Raw genomic sequence first — 19,832 nt, forward strand, 5'->3', positions numbered from 1 at the left:
ACTTAAGCGACGGTAGCCTCTCCCTCTGATAACTGACTGGTGACTGAGGGCTGCTGAGTGGCTAGCAGGTGGGCAGTGTGTGCAGCGGGGGGCGCCAGACAAGGAGTGGTGCGCGTCCGGGAGGGAGGAGCGGTGCGTGAGCAGTTCCATCGTGTTACTCAGAACAGCATGCAGTTGGAATCTTATGAATAGCTTATTTCTGGAACTTTTTACTTAATGTTTGGACCGTGGTTGTCCACCGCTAACTGAAATCATGGAAAGTGAAACTGCAGGTGGGGGACTGCTGTGTTTCTGTGGAAACCTCACCACCCCCAGGTCCCCTTGCGAAGCACTCGAAGGCCATCCCATCACCAGCTGTGTGCTGGTAGCTCAGTCACCTCCAGCAGTTCCGGCCAGTTTGATGGGAAATGTTAAGAGTTCAGGTTATAAGTTATAACAGAAATAATGCTACTTATATTTGAATAGTGATTCACAATTTCAAAGCATTTTGATAGATGTGAGCTTATGAAATCTGGGCAACTGCCCTGGGATCGGACAAGGTGGAGAGGAAGCTCGTGGAGGCAAACCGTTTTCCAAGATGATTTGCCCAGCAGGTGTGGAAGGCGGGACCAGAATCGAGGTCATCAGACTCTGAGTCCTGTGTCCCTCCTCCTTGCTTGAATGGCTGGAAGAGTCTGGGTTAGTGATGAAGAACTCCGGCTCCCAGCAGTCCACCTGGGTTCAGATCTGAGACGCAGGAAGCCTAGCTGAGTGTCCTGGGATACATGACAACATTTCCAAGACTCATTTCAGTGTTCTGACCTGAAAGACGAGGTTCTTGCCTCATCAGGTATTGTGAAGAATAAGTGATAAAATGTTAGTGAATCTCAGCCTGTTACAGAAAAGATACCTCAGATCCCTTGCTTTGTGAGCGTTTAGAGCTGATCACTTTCAAGTGACAGAGACAATGGGTCTGGAAAGTGTCTCCTACTTCACTGAAGGGCTCAACAAAGAGTGTCCTTCCCTGAGTCGCTCGCCGCCTGCGCTGCCTGTTTGCTCGTGAACAGCTCGGGTGAGGTGGAGCTCTGATGACAGCATTTCCAGCATGTGGTGCAGCACCGCTCAGTGCATAGTTGTGGAGCAAATGAATCAGATAACATAAGTTCAATGTATTATTGATGTTTTTTAAAAATAAAATTTCAGCAAAATAAAAACAGTTGAAAAAACTTATAGCTAAGTAAATAGAATAAGAATAGAATTAAGTTAAAATTTGAACTCAGAACACATTTTTATATAATTTTATGTTGATTAAGACTGTTTTATTCTTTAGATTACCTAATACTTTCTTATATTATGTTTTCTGATTTTTCAAGGATTGCCATTTTACTATTCGTGGAGGCAGATTAAAGGAAGATGGAGACTATCAGCTCCCAGTTGTAGTTCTTATGCTGAATCTCCCCCCTTCCTCAAGGAATTCACCAACTCTGTTGACTCCTGGGATGATGGAGAATCTTTTCCATGAAATGGGACATGCGATGCATTCGATGCTGGGACGGACTCGTTACCAACATGTCACTGGTGAGCCACAATGAGGGTCTTTTATTTAAGTCTTCAAAAACTAACATCTTACAAGAAATAGAAAAACAGTTTTTTGTTTAGGAAAACCAATCGTTTACTATTGTCCCGTGGTCGTCTATCAGGAGTTCGCCTCATCCTGTCCCTGCGTTGTGGTGCAGCCCATCCTCCTACAGTTTTTGCTTCCTTGGAAGCGTTTCTCCCCAAGCTTGCACCGTTTTACGTTTGTGCTGTTCTTTCTTAAGTTTAAGTTGTGGCCCCATGTTCTTGTGAATAAATCTGTGTCTTAGAACCTAGCACCACGTAAGTGAATGAATGTTGCTTCTTTTTATGCAAACTCAGTTAGAAAGCATATTACAGCATGTTGAAAAAGTGATACATTACTTTTTATTTTTCTTGTACTTTCCCCCTGTATAAAATTACAGTTTTTCATGCTGATGTGTGACCATATCTGATGATACTATAGCCTTTCCTCTTAGTGTCCCATGTCTAAATCTTAAGCTCACTGTCAGATATGGTCGACCTTAGCCCACCTGGTAAATTGTTCATATTCAGTTTTTATTAACTAGCTTTTATATACACTGTGTTTGGAGGGAGGAGAAGATATTTGAAAAGATTGTAGATGGGCCGGAAAGAATTATAAAATGTCACCAAAAAAAAGTTCTCTTAGGATTTGTTGCTTTAAGTAATTTTGAGTTTAAAATATTACTTTTCTGGTCCTGGCCAGTGTGGTTCAGTGGTTAGAGCATCCACCATCGCACTGAAGATTCATGGGTTCCAAGTCAAGGACACATACCTGGGTTGCAGGTTCATCCCTGGCCCTGGTGGGGCACATGCAGGAAGCAACCAATTGATGTATCTCTTTTACATCAGTGTCTCCCCCACCCCCAAACTCTCTCTAAAAGTCAGTGGAAAAGATATCCTTGGGTGAGGACTAACGAAAAAAATATATATACACATGTATAGATATAGATATACTTATACATGTGTGTGTGTGTGTGTGTGTGTGAAGTCAATCCTTCAGCACTGAGGATTGACTTTGTTACAAGAAGCAATCAATGGATAAAAGAAAATTCTTTTTTTTCTTCAAATGTTTTTCTGTATTGATTTTAAAGAGAGAGGAAGGGAGAGGGAGATAGAAACATCAATAAGAGAGAACATCGACTGGCTACCTCCTGCAGGCCCCCCATTGGGGATTGGGCCCACAACCTGGGCATGTGCCCTGACCGGGAATCGAACTGGCAACCTCTTGGTGCATGGGTCAACACTCAACCACTGAGCCACATTAGCTGGGCAAAAGGAAATTCTTTTAAAAGAAATGAAGGATAAAAGCATTTGGTGGTGGAATTCAGTGCATTAAATACCAGTGCTATATGAACTGCCAGAATGTTTCACCTGCGTTTCATGCACAGCCCAGCATAGCTGAACACAGGCTTGTTTGCAAAGGGTTTGCGTCACTGCTTCACAAGGTGTTTTATCCAGCTGTGCAAATATTTTGTTTTACTTTTGATATACAGGAAAATATATAGGATTATAATAAACTTTTCTGCAAATATGTGCAATAATTTTATAGAAATAAAATATTGATTTAATGAATTAAAGCTTATCATAGTTCATCAGAAGTACAAATAAAAATTTTAAAAGGATACATAAAAAGAAAAGTAAATATGTTGATTTTATTCTTGCCAATCCCTCCCCCCCTTTTAGGGACCAGGTGCCCCACTGATTTTGCCGAGGTTCCTTCTATTCTGATGGAGTACTTTGCAAATGACTATCGAGTAGTAAACCAGTTTGCCAGACACTACAAAACCGGGCAGGTAGGGGACTGACTTGCAGCGCAGCCCTTTGCGCTGTGGTCGCTGTCTGTGGCCCGCTGAGTGAGTTGAACTCCGCGCTGCTTCGCGGCTCTGCCACCGGCTGCGTTCTGTTCGTTTGTTTGCTTCTCTGATTCTCGTGTCCTTTGTGGGAGGCCGGGAGGGGGCGCTGGCCTGTGGAACCAAAATCACAGCATATAATGTATTGACAGACACTTGCCCGCAATTCTGTGCAGGTGACATCCCGCGTGGTCCTCCATGGCCATTTCCCGAGAGCACTCGCTCCCGTGTCCCAGCGGGACTGGCTCTCAGGAGGAGCGGCCTTCACGCCTGCCTCACTTCAAACACGTCCTCTTCCTTCTTTCCTTCATGCTTTTGAGCATTTTTGTCGTGGTCTGAATTTTTTGGTGTTTTGTAACACAGAACTGCATTGCCATTTTTCCCAGCATGCCTAGCATCTATGTGCTGAGAGTCTTTGGACTCCTTAATATTGAGTTTTAGATTTAAATAATGCATTGCAATCTTAAATATATTACAATTCTGTAAAGTAGGGTTAAAGTGAGAAATACTTTACAGTAAGTTAATGTAAATATAACTATTAACATTGTGCGGTTTACTGCCCATGCATACTTTGGAAAATATATTTTTTCCCTCCTCTCAGACCTTTGATTATAAAATATTATATTAGCTAGTGACTTCTCCCTCAGATTGTACCTCCCTGAGTTCAGGTGTAAAATTATATTCATCTTTGAATCCTCAGCGTCTGAGCACATAACAAAGCACCAAAAGGAGTTAAATGAAGGATCGAATGGAATCAGAAAGAGAAGGGCCCAAGCCAATTTTTGTTTAAATCTGACCATTATTGTCAACTATAGAATAATGTATGAGTTTCTGGATAATTAATCTGAGTTAGTCTTTATCATAATCTGTTTCAGTTATTAGGTGACCAAATTGAAATATTTGTGATCCAGTTAGCTACCTGTCTCTTGACCTGCAAAAAATTACTCTGTAAATTATAGACTCAGCCAATAACAGATGCACATAACCCATCAAATAACAGCGTTGTCCATCCGTGGCACCACATTTTGGAATTTGGGAATGATTAGGAAGACCTACTTAAATTCCTCCTCTTGTAACTGCTTCCCTGCCCACCCTCAGGGTAGTAGAGAATGCGGCCTGTTGACCTGAGCCGCACGCACAGTGCACGGGACCACGAGGGAGAGCCCAGGTCACCGCTGAAGAAGCTTTGTGTAGGAAGTCCTGGAGGAGCGAGGTCTCAAAAAGATATGTAGAAGGGCAGTTTGCCAGTCAGCTCTTAGCTGCCCTCATCCAGCTCATTAAAAAAAATATATTTGTTGAGGAAACACTAAGGACACATATAGGTCCTTCAGTCATAAAATGCTGAATTTTTATCATGTACCAGTTACTGTTCTCAGCATCCAAACAGCCAAAAATAAGTGAGACAAAATTCCAGTGCTCACTACAGCCTTAAACCTTAGGGGCAGTAGGGCAGAACCGAGAACAAGGTTTTCTAGCCAGAAGGACAAGCCCGTGCAGCGGTCTGATAATCACAGACATTGGCAAGACGCTGGGTATGGCAAGAGCAGGAGGGGGAAAGGGGGACACTGAACAAAGACACTGGCGTGCTCTTGTTTTTAGAACGTGCTCCCAGTCTGCACACCTTGTGCCCTACGCACCTTTTATCCCAGCTCATTTACTAGATGACCTTTGGACTGCAGTGATTTTTCTCAGCATTATTGATCCTGGGCTTTGCAGTCACTTCCCCTCGGGATTGTTGACTCCTTCTGGCCACTGGTGTCATACAGCTCTGCCCCAACCCACTTTTTCATTGGCCTTGGCTGACAGCTCCCCTGGATGCCGCCTTTGAACATGTGGCTTTGCTCAGCCCGTAGCAGGGTGTGAGTGAAGGCAGGCAAGCATGTAGTCAAGAATAACCAGGGCCAGAACCAAGGCACTGACAGTGTTGGCCAGGAGAAGCAGAATTCAAGGGCTATTTGAAACTTAATTGGAATGACTTGGGGCTAGTTAGATACCGGGGGGGGGGGGGGGGGAGTCCATGGAGGTTCCCTGAACAGAGAATTCTGGAAGAGAGCCAAGTTTGAGGTAGGAAACGGTTCTTTTTTTGGATATATTTGTGGTCATCATTGCTGTCCATGAGGCCGTGAGTAGTACTGTCTGCAATTCAGACTCAAATGTTCACTGTAGATGTGGGAGTAACTGGTGCAGAGGTCATTGTTGGAGCACAAGGAGGTTCAAAATTGCCCACGAAAGAAAAGTAGGAAGCATCTCAAGAAACCATCATCATCACTGAGAAAGAAGCTATCTGAGAAGCTTGGATTTTTGAGGGATCTGACCACAGGCTACGAGTAGGACACACATAGGTAAGGGTGACTGCAAAAGAGTACCATGACCCTTTCAAAGCAGGACTTCAAACAGAAAGTCAAATCTTGTGCAGAAACCCACAATACTCAGGTCAGTTTTTGAAATATCTATTTACAGACCAATCAGAAGAGCCAAGAAGGCCTAGAGGTTAGAGTGTGATGTGATGTACCAAAAAAGGATAATTTCTATTTTATTACTGATTCTTCAGTAAGAAAACCATTTTTTAACAAGATAGTTTCAAGAAAACAGTAAGTCTATAAATACCCTTTAAACCAGATGAGATAGGAAGAAAACAGTAAAGTGCTTTGAATTGACTCAAGTTAGACTCAAAAGACATGTCCAGTGGGCTGGTGGGACTTGCAGACAGTGTCTGATCATCTCAGTGATTTCCGTGACCTTGGGGAATGGAAGGAACGCCCGAAGGCGAGAGGCGAGCAGTGCTCAGAGCTTCAGGAGGGCTGGCCTCTGCTCGGCGCTGAGACACCGAGTCAAATGATGTTTTCATTTCTAGGGCAGTTCTAGCCTTGAGGACAAGGAGCTAATTCCCTGAAATTCAAATCTTTGTAAATAAATTACATTAAAGTCCACACAAAGAATAACAGGATTGCATTTTTATGCTTCATTTCCTATTCTGCTGCGTATCAGGAAAGGTTTGGCTTTTTGGTTTTTTAACAATCCTGTGTTATATTCCAGAAAGCTTTCTGAGTAAGGATAATATATTGGTGACAACTACAAGTATTTTATCTGAACTCGAGCATAGCACAGCCAATGAATTCCTGTGGTGAAGGAATCAGAAGTATGCCTGCCAGATCTGCAGGTGTAGTACGCCTCAGAGATAACAAATACCAGAGGTGCTCATTTGAGATTCAAAACGGTCTTGACAAGCTACAACATCAAAGCTGAAACAGAATTTATTGTAAATTAATCTCAAAATCAATACCACAAGTAAAGAAGGAGTAAAAACTGGGTAGCAGTTCATGTGAAAAAATCCCAGGTTTTTAGAATTAATAAACTTAACACGAATCAACAGTCTGATGAAGTTTCCCCATAAATCTCAGTCAGTCTTAGGCTACATTAGGGGACCTGTGGTGTTTAAGAAACTAAAAGTTATTGTCTCTCTTCTCAGTGCTTTAGGTTCCAGCCTTCAGCCTAACCCCCGATAACCAGCGAGGTTCAGGCTATAATAAGGAACACAAGGCATTTATTTGAGCAAAACTGTTGCAGTCTGGGAGATGCATGTTCAGGTAGCAACCCTAACTGCGCCCAGGACGGAACAGAGAGGTGGGGCTTATAAAGGCAAAAACCATCAAGTGTAATTCTGTCATGCAAATAAAGGATTGCTGGCTAGGATAACAGGGATTGGTCAGTTCTGATATGCAAATGAGGTAGGCAGACACTGCAAGGAGGGGGTCAGGTCCAAATGTGTGCACCCAGCCGTTGTTCCTGGATGTTTATGAGCTGAGCCAGCAGCAGGTTCGCACTTGGCAGCTCAGCTCGGAGGACTGAGGCCCAGGAGTGCGCAGTCCCACCTCCCTCGCAGCTTCCTGGCAGTAAACGCCTCGTAGCAATGCTGATTCCGTTTCATTTTTCACCCTGAGCAGCCCTTTCCAGTTGCTCTCAGCAAGCATGAAAGTATCTATAGGGTACCCTACACTTCTGGAAGCATAATCCTTGTCCTCCCTTAAACATTCTAAGATGCCACTTCCTTGTAGTTGTAAATACACCTAAGCACAAAGTGTGCCCTCTTCACCACAGTGCATGCATCACTCGGTGGTGTCAAGTACATTCTTATGGTGTTCCCATCACCACCATTTATCCACAGAAGTCGTCATCTTGCAAAACTGAAACTCTGTCCCCATTAAACATGAATATCCCATTTGCCCCCTTCCCCAGGCCCTGGCAACCACCTTTGTACTTTCTGTCTCTATGAATTTGACTACCCCTGGCACCCCATATAACTGGAATTATACAGTATTAGTCCTTTGTGACTGGTTTACTTTACTTAGCAGCATGTTTTTAAGTTTGATCCCCGTTATAACACGTCAGAATTTCCTTCCTTTTAAAAGCTAAATAATACTCCACTGTATGTATAGACCATATTGTGTTTATCCACTTACCTGTTGATAGAAACTTAGGTTGCTTCCACCTCTTGGCTGCTGTGCAGAATGTTGCTGTGAACATGGTTGTGCAAACATCTCTTGGCGTCCATGCTTTCAACGCTTTTGCCTGTATACCAAGCAGTAGGATTGCTGGATCATATAGTAATCCTATTTTAATTTTTTTGAACAAACATTATACTGTTCTCCACAGTGGCTACATCACTTTGATGCCCACATCCTCACCAACACTTATTATTTTTGTGTGGTTTTTTTTTTCATTGTAGCCATCCTCATGGGTGTGAGATTGGTGGTGTATCTCATGGTGGTTTTGATTTTCTAGTTGCCTAATGACTAGAGATGTTGAGCATCTTTTTATGTACTTATTGACAATTTGTAAATGTCAATTCAGCCCTGACCAGGTGTCTCAGTTGGTTGGAGTGTCATCCCATACACCAAAAAGTTGCAGGTTCAATCCCCAATCAGGGCATATACGATCGATGCTTCTCTCTCCCTCTCTCTCTCCCCTCTCCTCTCTCTCTAAAATCAATTAAAATACACACACATTTGCAGGTGGGAAAAAAAAACATCAATTCAAATCCTTGACCCAGTTTTTAGTTGGGTTTTCTCTTTTTATGTTGTTGAGTTCTTTATATAGTCTTGATACTAATTCCTTATCAGACATATTATTTGAAAATATATTTTTCCCAATCTGTGGGTTGCCTTTTCATACTGTTTGATGATATCTTTTGATACACAGAAATGTTTTATTTTAATATAGTCTATTTTTTTTTATTGCCTGTGCTTATGATATTTCATACTCAAGAAATCAATGCTAAGTTCAATGTCATGAATCTTTTCCTCTATGTTTTTTCTAAGACTTTTATAGTTTTAAGTCTTATGTTTAGTTCTTTGGTTCATTTTGAGTTAAGTTTAGTAGATGATACAGTTATTTTATACATTTTACTAAATCTGACACTGAGATCTCGTTAGCTATTTATTTATATTTAATAGCACAGTGTGCTCCTTCGCCCATCTATTATAAAATAACAGGTACTTTTTAAAAAAAACAATTATTGAGTTTGGATTCAAGGAAATAGATAGTCTTAGTTCCTATACCTATGTTGACAATGCTGAGCATTTCCATTACGCAGCCTAAAGCCAGTAACCCCTGACCCCATCCCTAAACATTTCCCTGGGGAGCTGGTTGTCCCTGACTCTCAGATTCTCTGGCGCACCCAGTTTTTCTCTTTCTTCTCTCACCGCTCCCAGACACTGGTTCCTCAAGGAAGCAAGCTCTTTTTGTCTCTGACCTCGATTGTTTTTATCTAGTCACAGGTTTTTTCTGGATTTCTAAGAGTGAACTCCCACTTCTACTTGACATTTCTAAAGTTCTTTGCCATCTCTCTCAGTGAGTTCTTTCGAGGCCTCTAACTCGGTGGGACTGGATGCAATTAGCCAAGTTCCCGTGTAGACCTGATGTTTCCTCTACCAACACCTCTAACACTAAATGTTGGGGTTTTCCCACACCAGCCGAGTCTCCAGGTCTCGGCAGACACCAGCTGGTGTCCTGCAGTCTTCACTCACTCTGACACTGACTGCTCTGGGTCAGCGCAGACTCGGTCCCCAGGCTGCTTCCCCTGCCTCCACTCCTGATGCCCGGGTGTCACCTGTGCTTCTGACTGTCTGGTATAAATCCAAGGTTCCCGTGGCCCCTCCTTAGGTTTAGTCATTGAAAGACTGACTCTTAGAACTCAGGAGAACATTTACTTGCTGGGTTGTGTTTATTCTAAAAGGACACATGCAGGGAGCAGCCCAGAGCTTCCACACTGGCCGCCCTGCCGACGCCTGCACACGCTCCCCACCTAGGAAGCTCACTGCACCCTCATTTACAGTCTGGAGGCTTCATTACATCGGCACGATGTAGTAAACCACTGTCCAGTGATGATCAAGTCAGTCTCCAGACCCTGTGCCCTTTCTGGAGGTCAGGTCAAGAATAGGGCTGAAAGTGTCAGCCTTCTAATCAAGTGGTTCCTTCAGTTGGCAGCCAGCCCCCATCCTTCAGGTGACCCCCCGGGAGCAGAAATCAGGTGTAGTTGAAAGGGTTTGGTCTGAGTAACAAAAGACACTCCTCTCATTCCTGCCACTCAGGAAATTCCAAGAGTTTAGAAGCTCTGTGCTAGGAACCAGGGAAGAAGACCAACTCTATTCCTTATTCTATCACAATATTACATCATCCTGTTCCCTTCAGCAGCACCTGCCTCTAACCCACTTTGTCCAAATCTTCAGCTAAGGCTTTCCAGCCCGCTTTGCTCTTCCACACAATGGCACTGTTCCCGCGTCCCGCAGTGCCCTTGCACACTGCGCGGAGCAGGGCCGCCAGCCCCACTGTCCTCGGCGCCTAGGAACTCCTTCAGCGAGGGAGGCCACGTTCCACGGTGACGGGCGAGTCAGAGTATTTTGAGGAGTGGCTGCTGCATTAGTGTCAAATTGGAAATCACTTCATATTAAGAATGGTTAAGACTAGAAAAAAGAAACTTCAGTCTCTCATATAATATTTGAAGGCTACCTGGTGAAGAAAGAAAGTGTATTTGTTCTATGTCATTCCAGAAAAAAATAATACTAGAAACAGTGGAGGAGAACTTTTATAAATGACTAGAAAGGAGATGCCTCTGAAAGTAATAATCTTTTTATTTAATATTTAATGTTTTGAAATGCTATTTATAAACGCAAAGCTGTGGAACCACTATCCAACTCTAAAAGTAAAACATTACAATATGTATCTTCTTCTCCAGAAGTATGGACAGTCTTGAATTCATATTAAATTTTTGCTTAAAAATAGTTTTTACCACATAAATTATTTACTTCTAAGCAATATGGTGTTTAGTTTTATTGTTGACCTTCATCAAGTGGAATTACACTGTTGCTGATCAGCTGTGATTGGCGTTTTCCCACCATTCTGCGCCTAATTCACCAGTGGTGCATGTGGCTGTAGAACATTGACTTCCAGTCCGTAAGCTGTGGACTCATTCTCCTGTCATTGGGCACATGGGTTCTTCTAGGGTTTTGCTAATCCACACAATTCTGTGAACATATTTATACTTTTCACCTTAATATTTCTGTGCAAGATTGGAATTGCTGTGTTTGTGAGGCGTGCGCGTCTTTAAGTTCACAAGGTGACACCAAGCTATTTTCAAGTATTTCTACGTATTTCTCAGAAGTGGTTCCCATCGCACCACATCGTGGCCAACATATGATATTGTCAGAAGTGTTAATTTAGCCAATTTTTTGGTTATGAAATGGAATGCTATGGTGGCCTTACCTGGCAGACACGTTCCCTGATTACTTTTACAGTTATGTTTTTATCATTTGGTTTTTGTTTTCTCTTTTGTCAAATGACTGTTTTATGCTCATTTTTCTATTTTGTAGTTTACCTTTTTCTTATTGATTTCTCAGTAGTCTTGATATATTGAATAATAATCTTTCATTAGGCATGATTCTTTCAGGTTATGACTCATCTTTTCACTTTTCTGTGGTTATCTTTTGATGAATTTGAGTCCTTCATTTTCATATTGTTAAATTTAGAGATCTTTTCTTTAGAGTTAATACTTTTTATATATATTTAATGTAGTTTTATTGTTGACACTATTACAAATGTCCCTCATTTCCCCTCCCCGGCCCACCTACACCCAGCCCCCCACCTTCCATCCAACACCACGCTGTGGTCTGTGTCCATGGGCTATGCATATCTGTTCTTTGGCTACTTTCCTCACCCTCCTTCATGCAGTTCCCTTCACCACCCTCATCTCCAACATATGTCAGTCTGTTCCGTGTATCCATATCTCCAATTTTATTTTGATCATCAGATTATTTTGTTTATTAGATTTCACATGTAAGTAAGATCCTATGGTATCTGTCTTTCTCTGACTGGCTTATTTTGCTCAGCAAATAATTTCTAGGTCCATCCATGCTGTCACAAATGGTAATAATTCCTTCTCTTTAACAGTTGCATAGTATTCCACTGTGTAAATGTAGCATTACTTTTTTTTTAATTTATTTATTTATTTTTATTAATTAATTTTTGTTACAGATGTTTCTCCTTTTTCCCTCACTGATTCCCCCCTCCCCCTCCCTCCCTGCCCTTTCCCCAGTTTGTTGTCCATGTCCACTGTTCATGCATACTTGCATATAAGTTCTGTGGATTATCTCTCCCCCACCACCCCCCTATTTAGGGGATTGTCAGTCTGTATCCCACTTCCGCGTCTCTGGGACTACCTTCTTCCTCAGACTGTCATGTTCATTATATTCCACAAATAAGTGAGATCATATGAAACTTGTCTTTCTCTGTTTGGCTTGTTTCACTCAGGATGATACTTTCCAGGTCCCTCCATGTAGTCTCAAAGGATAAGAGATCTTTCTTACTTACAGCTGCGTAGTACTCCATTGTGTATATGTACCACAGCTTTTTTATCCATTCATCTACTGATGGACACTTGGACTGTTTCCAGATCTTAGCTATTGTAAATAGTGCTGCTATGAACATGGGGGTACATATATTCTTTCTGATTGGTGTTTCAGGCTTCTTAGGGTATATTCCTAGAAGTGGGAACACTGGGTCAAATGGAAGATCAATTTTTAATTTTTTGAGGTGACACCATATTGTTTTCCATAGTGGCTACACTAGTCTGCATTCCCACCAGCAGTGCACTAGAGTCCGCTTTCCTCCACAACCTCGCCAGCACTTATTGTTTGATGATTTGTTGATGGCAGCCATTCTAACAGGTGTGAGGTGATACCTCATTGTTGTTTTAATTTGCATCTCTCTAATAATTAGTGATGATGAGCATTTCTTCATATGTTTCTTATTCATTTGTATGTCCTGTTTGGAGAGGTGTCTATTTAGTTCCTCTGCCCATTTTTTAATTGGATTCTTTATCTTCCTTTTGTGGAGTTGTATGAGCACTCTATATGTATTGGAAATTAACCCCTTATCTGATATATCATTGGCAATTATGCTCTCCCATACAGTGGGTAGTCTTTCCGTTTTGATGATTGTATCTTTCGCTGTGCAGAAGCTTTTGAGTTTGATGTAGTCCCATGTGTTCATTTTCTCCTTTGTTTCTATTGCCTTAGGTGATGTGTCAGTAAAAATTCTGCTGCGTATGATGTCTGAAATTTTGTTGTCTACAGTCTCTTCTACGATTTTTATGGATTCATGACTTACATTTAAGTCTTTTATCCATTTTGAGTTTAATCTCGTGTAGGGTGTAAGTCGATGGTCTAGTTTCATTTTTCTGCAAGTGGCTGTCCAGTTTTCCCAACACCATTTATTAAAGAGACTGACTTTACTCCACTGTATGCTCTTGCCACCTTTGTCAAATATTAATTGAGCACATTGCCTTGGGTCCATTTCTGGGTTCTCTGTTCTGTTCCACTGGTCTATATGCCTGTTCTTGTGGCAGTACCAGGCTGTTTTGATTACAGTGGCTTTGTAGTATAACCTGAAATCTGGTATTGTGATCCCTCCAACTTTGTTCTTCCTTTTCAAGATTGCTGTGGCTATTCGAGGCCTTTTTTGGTTCCATATGAACTTTTGAAATAATTGTTCTAATTCTGTGAAGTATGCCGTTGGTATTTTGATGTGGATTGTGTTGAATCTATAGATTGCTTTGGGTAATATGGATATTTTAATGATGTTAATTATCCCAATCCATGAACAGGGTATGTGCTTCCACTTTTTTATATCTTCCTCTATTTCTTTTTTCAATGACCTGTAGTTTCCTGCGAATGGGTCCTTTATTTCTTTGGTTAAGTTTATTCCTAGGTATCTTAATTTTTTTGCCACAATGGTAAATGGGATTTTTTGCTTAGTTTCTCTTTCTGTGAGTTCATCATTGGTGTATAAGAATGCTATCGATTTCTTGACATTAATTTTGTATCCTGCTACTTTGCCAAATTCATTTATTAAGTCTAGTAAACTTTTGGTGGAGTCTTTGGGGTTTTCTATGTACAGTATCATGTCATCTGCAAATAATGACAATTTCACTTCCTCCTTTCCAATTTGGATCCCTTTTATTTTTTCTTCCTGTCTGATTGCTGTGGCTAAGACTTCCAGTACTATGTTAAATAGGAGTGGCGAAAGTGGGCATCCTTGCCTTGTTCCTGTTCTTAAGGGAAATGCTTTTAGTTTTTGCCCATTGAGTATGATGTTGGCTGTAGGTCTTTCATATATGGCCTTTATTATGTCTAGATATGATCCCTCTATTCCCACACTGCTGAGCGTTTTTATCAGAAATGGATGCTGGATTTTGTTGAAGGCTTTTTCAGCATCTATTGATATTATCATGTGGTTTTTTAATCATTTTATTTATGTGGTGTATCACATTTATTGATTTGCGAATATTGTACCAGTCTTGCATCCCTGGGATGAATCCCACTTGGTCATGGTGATAATTTTTTTGGTGTATTGCTGGATCAGATTTGCTAGCATTTTGTTCAGGATTTTGACATCTATGTTCATCAGGGATATTGGCCTGTAGTTTTCTTTCTTTGTTGTGTCTTTTTCTGGTTTTGGAATTAGAATTATGCTGGCTTCATAAAATGAGTTTGGAAGTCTTCCTTCTTCTTGAATTTTTTGAAATAGTTTGAGGAGAATGGGTATTAGTTCTTCTTTGTATATTCGGTAAAATTCTCCCGTGAAGCCATCCGGGCCTGGGCTTTTGTTTGCTGGGAGAGTCTTAATTACATGTTCAATTTCTTCTGTTGTTATCGGTCTGTTCAAATTTTCTGTCTCTTCCTGATCCAGTTTTGGGAGACTGTGTGTTTCTAGAAATTTGTCCATTTCGCTTAGATTGTCGAATTTGTTGCCATATAATTGTTCATAGTAGTTGTTAACGATCATTTGTATCTGTGGTGTCAGTTGTTATCTCTCCTCTTTCATTTCTGATTTTGTGTATTTGGGTTCTCTCTCTTTGTTTCTTGGTGAGTCTAGCTAAGGGTCCATCAATCTTGTTAATCTTTTCAAAAAACCAGCTCTTTGTTTTATTGATCCTTTGAATTGTTTTTCTAGTCTCTATGTCATTTATTTCTGCTTTGATCTTTACTATTTCCTTCCTTCTACTTGCTCTGGGGTTTTCTTTTTGTTTGCTCTCTAGTTCTTTAAGTTGTGAGGTTAGATAGTCTATTAGAGATTTTTCTTCTTTTTTGAGGTAGGCCTGTAGTGCTATGAACTTCCCTCTCAGAACTGCTTTCGCTGCATCCCATAGATTTTGTGTTGTTGTGTCTTCATTTTCATTGGCTTCCAGGAAGTTTTTTATTTCTTCCTTGATCTCCTCGGTGACCCATTCATTGTTTAATAACATTCTATTTAGCTTCCATGTGTTAAAATGTCTTTGTATGTTCTTCTTGCAATTGATTTCTAGTTTCATGCCATTGTGATCTGAGAAGATGCTTGATATAATTTCAGTCTTTTTGAACTTGTAGAGACTTAGTTTGTGCCCTAACATGTGGTCTATCTTTGAGAATGTCCCATGTGCACTTGAGAAGAATGTGAATTCTGTAGTTTTGGAGTGTAATTCTCTGTAGATATCTATTAAATACATTTGGTCTAGTGCTTCGTTTAGAGTCTCTGTTTCCTTGCTAATTATTTGTCTAGAGGATCTATCCAGTGATGTCAGCAGGGTGTTAAAGTCCCCTGCTATGATTGTATTGCTATCGATTTCTTCTTTGAAGTCCTCCAGAAGGTTTTTAATATATTTTGGTGCTCCTATATTGGGTGCATATATGTTTATCAAGGTTATATCTTCCTGTTGGATAGATACTTTCAATATCATGTAGTGGCCTTCTTTGTCTCTAATTATGGCCTTCATTCTGAAATCTATTTTATCAGATATGAGTATTGCTACCCCAGCTTTTTTTTCTTTTCCGTTTGCTTGGAAGATTTTTTTCCATCCCTTCACTTTCCACCTATGTGAGTCTTTTGTTGTGAGGTGGGTCTCTTGTAAACAACATATAGATGAGTCATGCTTTCTTATCCAATCAGCTACTCTGTGTCTTTTTATGGGAGCATTCAGTCCATTTACATTTAAGGTGATTATTGATATGTACTTATTTAGTGCCATTTTTGTTCAGTGTGGTTATATTTTTCTTCTTATTTCTTCTACTAATTAAAGCAGTCCTTTGAACATTTCTTGTAGTTTGGTTTGGTGCTAATGTATTCCCTTAGCCTTTTTTTTTTTTGTCTGGGAAGCTCTTTATTTGACCTTCTATTTTGAATGATAGCCTTGCTGGGTAGAGTAGTCTTGGATTCAAATCCTTGTTTTTCATGACCTTCATTACTTCATGCCATTCCCTTCTGGCCTGTAGTGTTTCTTGTGAGAAGTCAGCTGAGAGCCTTATGGGGTTTCCTTTGTAGGTAACCTGTTGTTTATCTCTTGCTGCTTTTAGTATTCTCTCTTTGTCTTTAATTTTTGGCAGTTTGATTACTATGTGACTTGGTGTGGGTCTGTTTGGGTTCTTCTTGGGGCTCTCTGTGCTTCTTGAACTTGAATGCCTTCTTCCTTCACCAAATTAGGGAATTTTTCTGTCACTATTTCTTTGAATATATTCTCTAACCCTTGCTCATTTTCTTCTTCTTCAGGGACTCCTATGATGTGAATATTATTCCGTTTCCACTTGTCCCACACTTCTCTTAAGCTGTCTTTCTCTTTTTTCATCGTTTTTCCTTTTGGTTTTCTGATTGGTTGATTTCTTCTAGCCTGTCTTCTAATTTACTGATCCCGTCCTCAGCTTTCCCTACTCTGCTTTATAAACCTTCCAATGTGTTTTTCATTTCTGAAAAGTCATTTTTCATTGCTTCCTGTTCGTTTTTAATTTCCAACTGGTTGATTTTCAACATTTCTATGTCTTTACTCATGGTGCTCATATCCTTACACATGCTGTTGAGCTTACTCAACATCATGGCTCTAAATTCTAGTTATGTTAACTTGCTTAACTGCACCTCATTCATCTCATCTTCCGTAGAGGTCTCTTGTTCTTTCATTTGGCTTTTGTTTCTGTTTTTCACCATTTTGGCTATCACAATGGGCTTTGGAGTCTGCCAAATTTTCCCTGTGGGTGTTGGTGTTCTGCTGTTTGTGGCTCCCTCTCCTGGGTTTGGATGAGCCAGGGAGGACCCACCTTAAACACCACAGTCTAGTCTTAGCTTTTCTGGTTAGTGTTTCTAGCCCAGGGAATGGTAGTTATCCTCTAGTTTTTTTTTGTTTTTTGTTTTTTTGCCTGTAGGCTATTAGTAGAGGTCACCTGAAAACCCTTGGTTTCTGAGTTACCTGAAAAACTCCCTCAGGTGCTCAGTGTAAGAGGATTTCCCAAGGGTGGGGCAGCTGCTGGTTTGTAATGGGCCTCAATTAGCATTTCAATGGCCACCAGGTGGGATTGAATCTCTGAGGGAGTGGCCTCCGCCTCTCCCCAGGGCCCTGGGAAGGAGTAAAATGACCACAGTCCTGTGTGACTGCACTCAGTGAAAGCTCTTAGCACCCTCCAAAACCCGAGTGTCCCCACACAGTCCCAGTCCAATCTGCCTTCCCTCTGCAGGAGCCCAAGGTGAGTGGCTGCTGCCAATTTAGCCTCTGTCTAGACTCTGCGTCGTGGAGCCGCCTGGGACTTTTAACCCGAGAGCGCTGTTTCCAGCCAAGGGCGGCAGCGGCTGTGCCACCAGCAGAGGGTTTTGCACTCAGCAGAAGCCCCAGGACTAAGCCGCGGTAGCGGGACACTGCTGGGGTGGCAGCAGCTTCCAGCAGAGTCCCCTGGTCCCAGCAAGTCCGTGCGGCACCAGCCGAGGGCTTAGCAGCAGCAGAGTTCACAGGACTCAGCCAGGGTCGCAGGGGAGGCGGCAGCAGCCTCCCTCGAGCCCCCTGGCCCCTGCCCAGGCCGCTGCGGACCGTGGGCTCCTGCCCCCTCTCGCGTCCTCGCAAGCCTACCAGGATTGAGTCGGTGTCCCTGGTTATGTGGTCCTCCAAAGTGTCTTTCGGTTGCCCCTTCCTGAAGATTTGCCTTTATTTTCATAGTGAATCCAGTTTGGTCCTGGGAGGTGGTCTGTGTCGCTCCGTTCACTCCGCCCCCATTTCTCTTCTCCCTGCGTACCTTTCTACCCGCTCCTGTCCTGATGGGCACTCGGCTGTTGCCAGATCTTCGGGATTATAAATAACGCTGCCACAAACACGGGGATGCATAGATTCTTTCTGTTGGGTGTTTTGAAGTTCTCAGGGTATATTCTCTGAGTGGGATCACTGGGTCAAAAGGAAATTTTTATTTTTCATTTTTTGAGGAAATTCCACAGTTTTCCATAGTAGCTGCAGCAGTCTGCATTCCCGCCGGCAGAGCACCAGGGATCCTACTCCACGGCCTCACCAGCACCTGTTTGATTTATTGATGGTGGCCATTCTGGCAGGTGTAAGATGATATCTTACTGTGATAGTAGTTTGCATCTCTCTCATAATTAGTGATGTTGAACATTTGTTCATGTATCTGTTGGCCATTTGTATGTCCTCTGCGGAGAAATGTCTACTCAAGTCCTTTGCCTTTGTTTCCCTAAAAGTGATAAAGATATTCTTCTGTTTTCTTCTAAAAGTCTGTGTTTGTCCTGGATCTTTAGGTTTTTAATCAAGATGGCAATTCTCTTTGTGTTTGGTATAAGGTAGAAATTCAGTTTCCTTTCTTCCTACGTATAACCAATTGTCCCAGCACCATTTTTCCTTTCTCCAGGGATCTATCATGTACCCAGTACCTATTATATGCAATGATCTGTCCATGGAGTTCTCGTTTAATCCATGGTTGAAGTTGTCTGTTCTTATACCAGTACCATGGTGTCTTTATTACTATAATTTTTTCAAATTTTTCTCTATTTGTGCTTCAGACATTTCTTGTCTATTCTTGGGCTTTTGTGTTGTTTCATATATATTTTAGAACCAATTTAATTTTAAAAACTGATAAAGGTTTGGTTGAGATTACATTAAATCCATAGATCAATTTGGAGAGTAGGTGCTATATTACTATCAAATTGGAAACCACTTTATATTAAGAATAGTGTCATATCTCTGAATATTGACTCTTTCAACCCATGAATATGACCACCTTTCCATTTTTTGTCTTTTTTAAAGTATTTTAATAAAGATATAATAAAATTTTCTTCTGAAGGTTCTTGCTTAACTTTTGTTAGTTTTATGCCCAACATTTTTGATAAATATTGCACATATTATATTTTTAAAGTGATGTTTTATAATTGCTTGTTGTTTATTTTGCATATAGATTTGCTTTTCATCAACCTTGCTAAACTTTCTCATTAGTTCTAATAACTTGTCTATAGAATTCTCAACATACGTAATTCGACAGTTACTTCTGCAGATAATGTTTCATTTTTCCTTTGCAATGTATATAGTCTTTTTATTTTATTTATTCTTTCTCTACTCAACTTACTAAAACCTCCAGTACAGGTGAATAGAAGCTGTAATATGGGCATTATTTGCCTTCAGTTTTATTTTAAAGGAGATTTTTCTACTGTTTTATCATAAAGAAAGATGTTTGTTGTAGATTTGGTGGAGATCTCAGGAAAAAGAAATTCTCCCTGTTTCTTCTAGTTGCTAACTTTTTTGTTTAATTATTAAATGGTACCACAATTTATCAGATTTTTTTATGCATCTTTTAAGGTAATTGGATTGTTCTTTTGATCTCTTAATGTAGTGAATGTTCATGTTAAATGTTAAGCCATCCTTTTTGCATTCTAGAATTAAGCAACCATGGGCCTAACTTCTTATTTTGTTAATACAATACTGACTCCAGTTTGCTAATATTTTGTGTATAGAAGAGTTTGCATCTGTATTTGTGAGAGATGGGCTTGCGATTTTTCTGTCTTCTTTTTCTTTGCTGATGTTGATAATTACGTATACACCATTTCATAAATGGATTGTTG

The 19,832-nt window shown here is 40.9% G+C and overlaps 1 protein-coding gene across 5 annotated transcripts in view; it reads left to right on the forward strand.

Annotated features, from left to right (window-relative positions):
• The window catches only part of LOC118622623 (mitochondrial intermediate peptidase), a 176,240-nt gene that overhangs the window by 65,286 nt on the left and 91,122 nt on the right, over positions 1-19,832 (forward strand). For 4 of the 5 annotated variants that reach the window (XM_036250048.1, XM_036250044.1, XM_036250045.1 and 1 more), the window contains exons 13-14: positions 1,353-1,557; positions 3,262-3,371. In XM_036250048.1, coding sequence (XP_036105941.1) covers positions 1,353-1,557; positions 3,262-3,371 — 315 coding nt within the window. The remainder of the gene's footprint in view (positions 1-1,352; positions 1,558-3,261; positions 3,372-19,832) is intronic. The other variant, XM_036250047.1, reaches the window with a different exon arrangement.

Source organism: Molossus molossus, unplaced genomic scaffold (genome assembly GCF_014108415.1).
Source record: "Molossus molossus isolate mMolMol1 unplaced genomic scaffold, mMolMol1.p scaffold_m16_p_9, whole genome shotgun sequence".
Classification (NCBI taxonomy): Eukaryota; Metazoa; Chordata; class Mammalia; order Chiroptera; family Molossidae; genus Molossus; species Molossus molossus.